This window comes from Linepithema humile, chromosome 8 (genome assembly GCF_040581485.1).
Source record: "Linepithema humile isolate Giens D197 chromosome 8, Lhum_UNIL_v1.0, whole genome shotgun sequence".
Lineage (NCBI taxonomy): Eukaryota > Metazoa > Arthropoda > Insecta > Hymenoptera > Formicidae > Linepithema > Linepithema humile.
In genome coordinates, this window is record NC_090135.1 from 1002457 (window position 1) to 1015085 (window position 12629).

The window sequence follows — 12629 nt, forward strand, 5'->3', positions numbered from 1 at the left end:
GTATTAAAACCGTTTAAAGAAAATATATTTATTGCAATTTTTTATGTATTCCATTATACAATGTAAGAAATATATTTATTATTTGTAGAGCTAGATTAATTTGAAATGTTAAAAAAATATATAATAATAACGCTTTTTAACGTATAGTATTATATATTAAAAGAATCGTTATTATATACTTATACTAATAAAAAATGTTTTAAAATCGTATATTTATTACAATTTTTTAACGTATATTATTGAGCAGTATAAGAACCGTTTATGACTTACATCTATACTAATTGAAAACGTTTAAGAAATGTTTATATTACGAATTTTTAAACGTATACTATTATACGGTATAAGAATCGTTTATTATTTATACCTATACCAATTCTAAACTGTTGATATGTATATTATACTATATTTATACCAATAAGTGTTTATTGGGCAGTGCCTCCAGTCGCGCAGACATCATAGTCCCTACTTGGGTTAAAATGCTCCTCGCGAGCTCGTCAAGGGATTTGGTGTCTTGCGTGCCTTCACGGGGCTCGTTGTCCTCCTGCCTTTTGCATTTGCGGGGCCTGCGTGCCCTGACTTCCTCCACGTCTTGAGAGGCTGCTGGTTCGCACATCTCCACGTCAAGTGTCTGGGTCTCTATTTCAGGCACGAGAGGAGAAGGGTGGCGGCAAGTGTTGCGCAAAACTAGCACGCGCATCTCCTCCTTGACCTCCTGCAGCTCCTTTCTGAGGGACTGTACCTCCTGTTGGAGTTGCCTTTTCTCGGCTGCCATTCTGCTCGTTTCCTCGTTAAGAGAGCGCCGACTAAGCGTGTCAGCAGCTATCTGTATGGTGGATGCCGCGTCCACGAGGAATTTGGAAAAGGTCCCCTTTAGGTTTTTGGAATCCTTGGCCATCCGCCTGATCGCCGCAACCTCCCTCTCTACCGTTCGGACGAGAAGAGCAGCGTTGGCTTCCTCGATCGCCCCGCATTCTTCTTCTTTCCCCTCCTCGGGGGTGAGGCCGGGGCTACTGGTGATTTTATCCAGTACCCGCAATTTCTCCTTGCATCTCTGCACCCAGTCCTCGACGATTCCTTCCTCCACCTTTAACCGGATCAGTCGTTCTTTTTCCGTCCTGACCTCTCGCTTGGCCGTTGCTAGCCCTACGTAGTCTCCTGTGGTTGGAGGTCGTCCGCGTTTGCCTTCCTCACTGTCCGATATCGTCCACGCATAGGACTGTTCTTGTTGCGGTCGTTTGGTGCCAGAAGAGTTTGCTACCGGTTTCTTCTTTCTTTTCCTATCTCTGATAGAACCGGTACGGGAACGCTCGTCCAATGTCCTTTCGTCCTCTGACTCACTGGACAGTCTACGTTGCGGGGGCCTTTTCCTCAGCATGGCGCTGGCTGAACTGAGCATGCTCGTCATCGAATCACTCGAGTCGGAGAAGCCTCCTCTCATTTTCTCCGTGGGAGTGTCCGAGATATCGCCGAGGATCATGACATCTGGATCCGCCGACTCGTCGGGTTTCTTCAGCCGGTTTTTGGGTACCGCTCTTTTCTTCTTGCTCTTTTCCGAAGAGCTCGTCTCTTTCTTTATGTCCACCAGCATAATTGATGGATTAATTGTTTGGGCGATAGCTGTTCCATCAGCCGCCGAGCTCGTCATTAATTCAGCGGATAGCCCGTCATATGATAACAACGGGGGTAGGGCCAGGACGCCACCACTACCACCCGCCGACGACTGGGTTTCCGACTCCCCTGTCGTGGTAAGTTTTCCTTCGATCATCGACATATCAACCATAAAATACGGTTTGTTGACACAGTGTCCTTCTGCGGGTTTGTAATCAGAGTTTTCCTTCTCCTAGGTCGGTTGCCGGCCAAGGCTAGAGAGCCCGACCTGCCCTGTGTGTAAAACGCGACCGCGTCCCATCCAACAACGCGTCGGACGGCCCCGGCCGCAAGACCGGGCTGGAAACCCAGGGAGATTCCCCGGAGGATCCGCCCCGGACTATCACCATCACCTTAGTCTTAAAAGGACTACCAGTGACCCAGTCCGATGTTTCGGACTGTCCTTCCTCAAAAGGCCGAGAAAAACAACCCCGGTCTTCACCCTTGTGGGACATCTGAGCTGATCACAGCCAGGTACTCACGTCCCCCCACCGAGGCCGGTGACCCGGGCCCCATTATGGAACCTAGGCCACCGGCCCAGGTTGGCATGCACTCACCCGTGGACCAGGAGCACCCAGACCACGAGGAGACGCCTGCGGGAGCATCCGCAATGTTTTTCATAGAGGTTTTCTCCTCTTGGCGTGCGCCTCTGTTCCACAAGAGAAACAGAGACGCGCCTGCGAGAGCACCTGCGTCGTCACGGACAGGGAGTAGACCTCCCCCTAACGGTGTCGTGCCACCGGGCGATTGTAGTCGGGGCCGCCAACCCCTACCGGCAATTGGGATTCCATTCGTGCCAAGACGCAAACTTCGTCCCTAAGGAGTCGCCGGGCTCCTTGTTCCCTCCATAGGAGGAACTGTGCGCTCTTAGCACCGCAGAATGACTCTTGCGAGCCACCCAACTTTTTTTTTTTTTTTTTTTTTTGTTTGGGGCCCGACAGTAGCCGGAGCCCCTGGGGGTGGGGAAATCTTCTAAAAGACGCCCCTCCGCGTGCAATGTGCAGTCCTAATGACCGCACTGCGGAAGGGGAGTGTGGGATTCACCACCTAGCAAAACTTTGTTAAGGTGGCGCCTACCCACTAAAACCCCACCCCCATTTGAACTTGGTCCTCTCCTGCCATTAAGTGGGAGAGGGCTGGGTATCGCCAGCGACATTTCATCCAGACCCTCTCCCTGGCATACCTTGTGCGGCACTTCAATTCCCCCCCCCCCCTAGGGGGGGGTAGGAGGTTGCCCTCTTCCGCCTTCCATTTGTCTCCCTCTTGGGGGCTGAGGGGGAAGGGGCAGGTGCCCAAAAGGGGCCCAATCTCCTTATCCCCCTCTCCCCTTGACCCTCACCGCGAGACGACAGTCTGTCTAGGCCGCTATCCCGCGGGGGGCCTAACTTCTTTGGGTAGGAGAGGGATATATAATCCCTCTCCTCCCAAGGGTCCACCCGACCTGGCCCTAACTGGATCAGGGCTTCGGGGCTTTCCTTTTGCGCAGCAGTCTGCTGCCAATCCCCCTACTCCCGGCAACCGCTGTGTCCCCGACACCAGTCAGGGAGCACAACCGCCCACGGGAGGGGGGATTGTCCACCGTGGCCATTAAGGCCTTTAGGTCCCTTTCCCTGTCGGGTGGGGGCCATTCTGGGCGGGGGAATCGAGTGCAGAGCATCCGACTCCCTTCCGCCCTATTTTGCACCGAGGTCTGCAGGTCAACCTGCCCCCAATTTGTGCCTTGGGGAACGACCTCGGTGCTTTCCATCTTCAGGGCGATGAGTTCCCTGAGTTTCCTCATGAAACCCACCGCCCTTTTACGGAGCTCAGTGGGGCAAGCAGACGGACCTCGGAAGAGGAACTGGAGGCTCACCCTTCCGTCCGCACTGGCGCCCCATAGGTCCGGCCTATGGGCCTTTTCAAGGCTCATCTCAAGTAGAATGCCTTCGCAGGCATCCACCATCCGTAGGGAGTCTCCGTGGAGACAGATCACCTCCACTTCGAACTCACTGAAGGATTCGGCCTGCCGGAGATCCCACAAGCCGTCCTCTGGCAACGTGGGTCCAGCATCCTCCTCCTTCCTCTTCTTTGGAGGTGGGGACTTTGCCCTCACCTCCTTCTCCGTAGGTGGAGGATTCGGGGGAGTTCCCTCTTCCTCCTCCGCCTCTATCTCCAGGAGTGGGGAGTCAACCCCCACCACTTCCTCAACCACCACCTCCATCACTGGAGATGGTGGGGGGAAAGGATTAGCCCCCCCCTCATCGTCAATCACCACTCCCATTACTGGGGGTGGCAGGGGGGGACTTTCAGTCCCCCCATCTCCTCCTCAACCACCACCTCCATCACTGGGGATGGTGGGGGGGGTCAGTCCCCCCCTCAATCAAACTGTCTGGAACAGGTTCCAGGGGAGGATCTGTCCCCCCCCTTTCCCCTCTTCTTCCTTCTTCTTCGTCTTCCCCTAGGGGGGACGAGCGGGCAGGAGCGTCCACCGATCCGGTGGGCCGCATCTTTGCCCGCCTCCTTGCAAGCCGGGCAGCTCGCCCTCCTCTGCGAGCATGCCCGGGCTTGATGACCGGCACCCCCGCAGTGGAGGCAGCATTTGCTTCGATCCACCGCTAAGGGGCACCGCCATTTTTCGTGCCCCCTAAGGAGGCACTTGAAACATCTGGGAGGGGGGGTGACCTCCCCTCCCATTCCCACCATTCTATCGGGCGTTAGCCCTTCCTTCCTCTGGGTCTGCGTCCCAACGCTACGCACGTTAGACGCAGACCCTTTCCTCGTTATAGAGGAATAGGAGGGTAAACCCCCCTTTCCTCCGGGGCCTTTGCCCCCTCTATTGGGCGCTTGCGCGCAGCGTCCACGGATCTCCTCGAGGAGGGTAAGGAGGACCCTTAATGTTCTGAGGGCCTCAGCCCACAGTTCTCCGTCCGCGGTAACACGTTCGTCCAGGGCGCCCGCGTGGCACGCCATGGATGGCCCGTCGCTAGATGACGACAGGGGGGGCACCGGGACCGGATACCCCCCTCGCCGGCCTCTGGGGTTCCGAGGCCCCTAAGGCGGTAACGGTGTTCTCCTTGTCGTCATTTAATTTAACATTAGTTGTGATTTGTTGACAGAGTTGTCTTCTCCGGGTTTTTTATCGTGGTTTTCCTTCCACTAGGACGGTTGCTTACCAAGGTTGACGAGCCCGTCCTGCCCGGGTTTTTTAATCGGAGTTCTTCCTTCTCCTAAGGCATGCTCTTAGCCCCTGTTGGTTCACCCCAATCCATCCTGGGACCAGCGTCCCGATCCGGAAAAAGAGATCATCAGCGTGGTCTACCCCAATCCATCCTGGGGCCGAAGCCCCAATCCGAAAAAGGAGATCATTGACCCAGGGGAGCCCTGGCACCACGACAAGGTGGCACGCCATCGCCAGGGAGCCACCCAACAACCTAACCTAACTTAACCTAACCTTTTTTTTTTTTGTTCAAAGATGAGAAAATCTTCAAAAGACACCCTGGTCCGGTCCAGGGTAGTGCTGGATTCGACCGAGACTTGCTTCTGGAAGTTTCTGATCCTGACCAATTTTGAATTCCCCATACCCTCAGCCTAACCCCATCCAACATTCCAGGCGGTACGGAAATGTTGTTCGATGCTGAGGGAAAGGACAGAGATGACAAATCCATCGGCCAAGCAGAACCATCCACGCATCTCGACCGCCTACCAGTTAAAAACTCACCTCATGCCTAACAGGCCCTTACGTGAGAGGGAGGCAGGCTTACTAACTAGAGCATTTCTCTACCTCCCCCTCAGGAATGCCTTCTAACGAAGACTCAAACAAAGAAAAAACGGGAATTGCTAAAAAGTAAGTATAAGAACCTAATCAACTAATAAACAATCGTTTAAGAACACAATAATTAATATTTACAATAACGCAACACCAATATCATTCCATAAGAAGACATCCGAGTTGCCCCTCTTATAGAAACAGTAATAATAATAATAGCTGTATTGACAAAACTAATTATATACTAATTATTCTACGTTACATTAATCGGATATTTCCGAATCCAGATGACCAATTAATTGTCTCTTATTCTCACTTTTTCAAATTGCTGTGTAAAACTCCAGTCACCATCTAATGTAATACCAAGGTATTTTAGAGTTGGGGTAATAAGAACCTCTTTGTTTTTAATAATTAATTTATAGGAACCACACCCAACTGCAGAGGCCGGAAAAGCCATCGCCTCCGTTTTATGCGGAGAGACTTCAAGACCAAGTCTTTCTATCTCTCTGACTACCATGGCAGATGCCATCATCAAAAGATGGGACGCCCTCTCGATACTCTCCTCCGAGACGACCAAGATGGTATCATCCGCGTAACCAATCAAATTACAACCCGACGGAAGAGCCAATCCAAGAACGCTATTGTACCCAATGTTCCACAGGGTTGGTCCCAAGACCGAGCCCTGCGGAACACTGCGGTACACCCCTCGCGTCCGAACAATACCCTTGGAGTCAATGTAGACCAGGCTTCTATTCAACAAATAATCCGAAATAACCCTGTGGCGATTATATCGTCACATGCTTTCCCAAAAAGAGAAAATATTAACCAGAGAAACACGTATACGAATACGGTCAAATAAACATAAATAAAGATAACAGACGAGACGGTAGACGAGAAGCACAGTGACAAACATCGGGACGTAACAGACAAGAAATAAACGAATAGAACCTTTTCGAAGCCTATCGAAGGTGAAATTTTAAGGCGAACGATAGGAAGAGCGGTTACATGCTCGAGGAGTCCGCTACAGGCAATCGCCGTGTACAGTCGCTTTTATCATCCGCACGATTTTTATACATTGCTGTACCGATTATTCAAAGATCGAGTTTTATAATAAATTGGTATTATCTGCAACTACTCTCTCACATTATTTTAATTCCCGACTCGTATCGAGGCGTCCAAAGTAATCGCGACGCGCGTAAATCGCCAAAGTGGTGACCCCGACGTGATCGCGAACGAGCGGGAATTCGCGATTCTTTGTTCGTGTGAGAGCAGTACATTTTTTTTTTTACTTTTTATTGTGACGACCGGTGAGACGATCTGTTCGATCGGACCCGGAAGAGTGAGAGTGACCAGTGGCGAGAAAAAACGATTTGACATGGTGGTGACCCGAGACGAAGAAACGAGCGCTCCGCTGCCGGAGCCAGAAGCACGAGCGCTGGAGCAGCCGCGACTCCAGGGAGTGCCGATGAATCTGCTCGGGATGCAACCGGCGAGATACGAGCAGCCGCCAGGGTATTTTTTACCCGCTCCTGAGGTGAGCCGCGTGGGCATGCGGATGCCAGAGTTCACGCCGTCAGACCCTGAACTCTGGTTCAGTATCGTCGACCGGAGTTTCCAAGCCGCCGGAATCACGGTCGACGCGACGAAATTCGGTTACGCGCTGACGGCCATTGGGCCGCGTTATACAGTCGAAGTGCGCGATATTATCATGAATCCGCCCGCGGAACGCGCGTATGATACTTTGAAATCGGAACTGATCAAACGGCTCAGCTTGTCGCAGGAGCACAAAACACGTAGACTCCTCGAGCACGAAGAAATCGGAGATCGAAAGCCGTCGCAGTTCTTGCGGCACCTGCGCGGCCTCGCCGGAAGTGCCGTGGGCGACCAGATCTTACGAACGATCTGGCTGAGTCGGCTGCCGGCGTATATTCAGCCGCATTTAGTGACGCGAACCGGGGACACGCCAGAACAATTGGCGGACATCGCGGACGCGATAATCGAGGCGACCCGGGCGCCGGTGTTCCAAGTGGCGGAGGCAGCGAGGGCCGTAACGCCTCAGGGACAGAACGCAAGTGATCCCGCGTCTCTGGAGGCGAAATTCGAGGTACGCCTGGCGCAAATGCGGCTGACAATGCAGCAGGAGATCGCGGAGCAGATGGCGGCAATTCGAAGATCCATCGAGGCGATCGGCAGCGAGCGCTACCGGGGAGGTCGCGATGACGACCGACGTCGTCCGCGTTCGCGTTCGCGTTCGCGCCCGCGCGCGCGATCGGGAGATCGCGATCCGCCGGCCAGTGGTATGTGCTGGTACCACTGGCAATTCGGGGCGGACGCTAGACAATGCAGAGCACCCTGCTCGATGCAGCAGGGAAACGCGGGGGCCGGTCGCTAGTGGCGGCGAGCGACTCAGGCCACGGAACGCGACGCCTGTTCGTGACTGACGCGAGTTCTAAAGTGACTTTTTTAATTGACACGGGTGCGGATCTCTGCGTGTACCCTCGAAAGATGGTTCGAGGTCCACGACAGAGATCCACCTACGAACTTTCGGCCGCCAACGGTACAACGATTTTTACTTACGGGACGGAGACTTTACAATTAAATTTCGGATTACGACGGGCGTTTTCGTGGCGGTTCGTGGTCGCGGACGTCTCGAGACCGATAATCGGCGCCGATTTTCTGGCACACTACGGACTCCTGGTAGACCTACGCGGGTCGCGTCTCATTGACCAAGTGACTAGTCTAACCGCGCGGGGACGTTGCATCCAGTGTGATGCACCCAGCGTAAAGACAATTACGGGAGAGACTCAATACCACCGATTACTGGAGCAGTACGCAGATATCGCGAGGCCAGACGGGCGTCCGGGAGGCGCGATCCACGCCACGCGGCACTACATAGAGACGACACCGGGACCACCCGTCGCGTGCAGACCGCGGAGACTCGCTCCGGACCGATTGGCGGCGGCGAAACGAGAATTTCGAAAAATGGTGGAAGCCGGGGTCGCGCGACCGTCGAATAGTAGTTGGTCGGCTCCTCTGCACATGGTGCCGAAGGGAGGAGAAGAATGGCGACCCTGCGGCGACTACAGGGCATTAAATGCGCGAACGATCCCGGATCGCTACCCGGTGCGACACATACAAGATTTCGCGCAGGCTCTCGCCGGCAAGACGATTTTTACAACATTAGACTTAGTACGCGCGTATCACCAGATACCGGTGGCAGAGAAAGACGTGCCGAAGACGGCGATAACCACGCCGTTCGGCATGTACGAATTTCCGTACATGTCGTTCGGATTACGTAACGCAGCGCAAACCTTTCAGCGCTTCATAGACGAAGTTCTGCGCGATTTTGATTTCTCTTACGCGTACATTGACGACATCCTCGTCGCGTCATCCTCGGAGGAAGAACATCGCGAACATCTGCGAATGTTATTCGAGCGTCTACGAGAATACGGGGTTATCATCAACCCCGCGAAGTGCAAATTCGGCCAGAGCAGCGTGGAATTCCTAGGATACGAGGTTTCCGAAGGAGGAACTCGCCCGCTGCCGACGCGAGTGGAGGCGATACTGGCGATGCAGTCGCCGAGGACGGCGAAAGAACTCCGAAGATACTTGGGCATGGTAAACTTCTATAGGAGGTTCATGCCCAAGGCCGCCGAAATATTGACGCCCCTGAGCGACCTTCTGCAGGGAAATATCAAAGGAAAGGCGACAATATCGTGGACGGCGCGGGCTCAGCAAGCATTCGAGGCATCAAAGACAAATCTAGCCGAAGCCGCCCTTCTGAGACACCCCAGGGCAAACGCGGAGCTCGCATTGTTTACCGACGCGTCCGAACAAAGCATCGGCGCGTCCTTACAACAACGAGGCAGTGACGGCTGGGAACCATTGGCGTTTTTCTCGAAAAGGCGCCCAACCGAAACGAAATACAGCGCGTTCGATCGAGAGCTGTTAGCCGTTTACCTGGCGGTGAAGAACTTTCGGCACATGGTGGAAGCCCGCACGTTCGCAATATACACGGATCATAAACCGATAATCTACGCATTCCGCCAGAAGCCTGAGAAGAGCACGCCGCGACAATTCCGCTACCTGGATTATATCGGACAATTCACCACCGACATTCGACACGTGGCGGGCGTAGAAAACGTCGTGGCCGACGCGCTATCGAGGATAGAAGAGCTCAACCTCTCCCCTGGATTACGCCGCGTTGGCGGAATCGCAGGAGAAGGACGAGGAGATCGGAAAATACTTGCGGCGAGAGTCCGGACTGAAACTCAACAGGATAGAGATTCCCGGAACCGGGAGGAAGATTTATTGCGACACGACAACAACGATACCACGACCGTTTTTGACAAGGCCTTTTCGCCGGGCCGCATTTGACCTGATACACAATTTGGCGCACCCGGGTATAAAAGCGACGGGCAAGCTCGTGGCACAGCGCTACGTTTGGCCGTCTATGGACGCCGACTGCCGGGTCTGGGCTCGAACATGTGTGCCCTGCCAACAATCGAAAATATCACGACACGTATCAGCACCGCTCGGAACAATTGCTGCGCCATCCAGCAGGTTCGAGCATATTCACCTGGATATCATCCTAATGCCAGTCTCGGAGGGCAAACGATATTGCCTGACGTGCGTGGATCGCTTCACACGATGGCCGGAGGCGTTCCCGTTGCGAGACCAGGAGGCAGAGACGGTTGCGAGAGCCTTCTACGAAGGGTGGATATGCAGATTTGGAGCACCTCTACGGATCACGACGGACCAGGGCCGTCAATTCGAGTCCAGGCTTTTCCGGCGGTTGAGCGAGCTCACGGGAGCGCGCCACCTAAGGACGACGGCGTACCATCCGCAGGCGAACGGGATGGTCGAACGATTTCACCGACAACTAAAAGCAGCGATCAAATGCCAGCAGAACGACCGCTGGACCGAGGTGCTGCCGACGGTGTTGCTCGGGATCCGAGCAGCCTGGAAGGACGACCTGCGAGCGACCGCGGCCGAGATGATATACGGCCAAACGTTGAGGATTCCGGGGCAGTTCCTGAATCGGCGACCGGCGGAGGACGAGGACGACGCCGCCGATTTTGTGGGAAAGCTGCGAGAGCAATTTGAGAAGCTGCGACCTGTGGATGGGACCCGGCACGGGGAACGACGACCGTTCGTATACAAAGACCTGACGACGGCCGAGCACGTGTTCGTGCGACACGACGGGCCGAGGACGATGCTACAGGCGCCGTACGAGGGACCATACGCAGTCATCAGCCGCGGCGAAAAGACCTTTGTCGTGCGCATGCACGGCAAGGAAAAAACGGTCTCTATAGACCGCCTTAAACCTGCTTACATGTTACAGCCACAAGCAGAATACAGCAGCTCAGCAGGGTCGGCGACACGGAGCCGAGAGGGTGCGGTCGACGGACGAACAGCGAGAGACCAGGACACCGAGGTCGAGCGGCAAGGCGCGCGAGAAGACGCGAGGCCGCTGCCCCGAGTGAGCGAAAGGACGACACGAACGGGAAGAAAGGTCCGATTCCCGAGTCGGTTCCAGGCGGGACTGTAACACCGATTTACCTGGACGCAGATCGCGGAGTCGTGAGGAATCGCCGCGTATATATATATATGTATAAGAAAAAGAAGTAAATATACGGGTCGCGATTTTGTTTAATTTTTGACTGTTGTTTGCGATAAAATTTTATACATGGTAGCATGGACATAAGTCGCGAAACGAAAGAAACGAGTTCGGTGCGTACCGGAGATGTGTATATATATTCTGTGTTTTTTTTTATTTTTGGTAAATGTAAAATGACGAATTTCAGACCGAGAACGACGGGCGTTAGCACAACGATAAATAAATTGAAATTCTTGGATGTAGAGTACAGCATATCATTATGTAATAGTTATTCGTTTTATGTGCTTCGAAGTATCATGTAACGGCGAAGGAAAAGTGGTAGCATTCGTCTCGGTCTGCCATCGGAAAAACTATCACAGAAACGCGCAGTGTTCAAACGATATCGTGCTATCGGCATAGTACTGGCGGGGGAGTACTGTGGCGATTATATCGTCACATGCTTTCCCAAAAAGAGAAAATATTAACCAGAGAAACACGTATACGAATACGGTCAAATAAACATAAATAAAGATAACAGACGAGACGGTAGACGAGAAGCACAGTGACAAACATCGGGACGTAACAGACAAGAAATAAACGAATAGAACCTTTTCGAAGCCTATCGAAGGTGAAATTTTAAGGCGAACGATAGGAAGAGCGGTTACATGCTCGAGGAGTCCGCTACAGGCAATCGCCGTGTACAGTCGCTTTTATCATCCGCACGATTTTTATACATTGCTGTACCGATTATTCAAAGATCGAGTTTTATAATAAATTGGTATTATCTGCAACTACTCTCTCACATTATTTTAATTCCCGACTCGTATCGAGGCGTCCAAAGTAATCGCGACGCGCGTAAATCGCCAAAACCCTGCAGAGATAACTCGGGAACTCCATGGAGGTCATGGCCGAGCGAATCACCTTCCACGGCAATGAGTTAAACGCATTTTTTATGTCAAATGATATCGCGATGACAACTTTATTTGCTTCCGTACTCTCGCAGACTAAGCGTTTAAATTCCAGAATAGCATCAATAATCGACCGTCCCTCCCTGAAGCCAAATTGGTTAATAGAGAGGAAACCGGTCGATCTCAGGTGGTCGTTTAATCTAGAGACGATAACTCTTTCATACAGCTTGGAAGACTCGTCTAAAAGGCAAATCGGCCTGTATATTCCCGGATCTTCTGGATTTCCATCTTTCTTTTTAATGAGAACTAGTTTAGCTGTCTTCCAAGCTGTAGGAAAAACACCCTCCTTAAGACACGCGTTAAAGCAGGCTCTCCAGACCTCCATAAAGTGCCCCGCGCCACCCGCAATAATGCCACCAAGGACTCCATCCGGTCCTGGAGCCTTTCTATTGCCGTGTAGTTTTTTAAAAGCTCGCCACAGTTCCGCCGGGCTGACATCATAATTATCAAACCAAACAAATCGAGAAAGAGAATTGATAGATGTATGCTCTCTGATATCATCCGGGAAAAGAGCATTCACAATATTCTCTACAATAGGGTGAGAAAGAATTTCGCAAACTAAATGTGATACAGGCTTCAATTTTTTGGTAACTATCTTATAGGGAAGACCCCAAGGATTATTATTCACGTCATTAAGAAGCTCTCTCCACGCTTCGTTCTTTGCTCGGAT

At 52.6% G+C, this 12629-nt stretch overlaps 1 protein-coding gene across 1 annotated transcript; it reads left to right on the forward strand.

The window, feature by feature from the left end:
* The first annotated feature begins 5809 nt into the window (after nt 1–5809).
* Nucleotides 5810–7882, forward strand: LOC105671991 (uncharacterized). Its single transcript, XM_012366654.2, has one exon. The coding sequence runs from the start codon at nt 6768–6770 to the stop codon at nt 7782–7784; it is 1017 nt and encodes a 338-aa protein (XP_012222077.2). The 5' UTR covers nt 5810–6767; the 3' UTR covers nt 7785–7882.
* Nucleotides 7883–12629: the final 4747 nt, after the last annotated feature.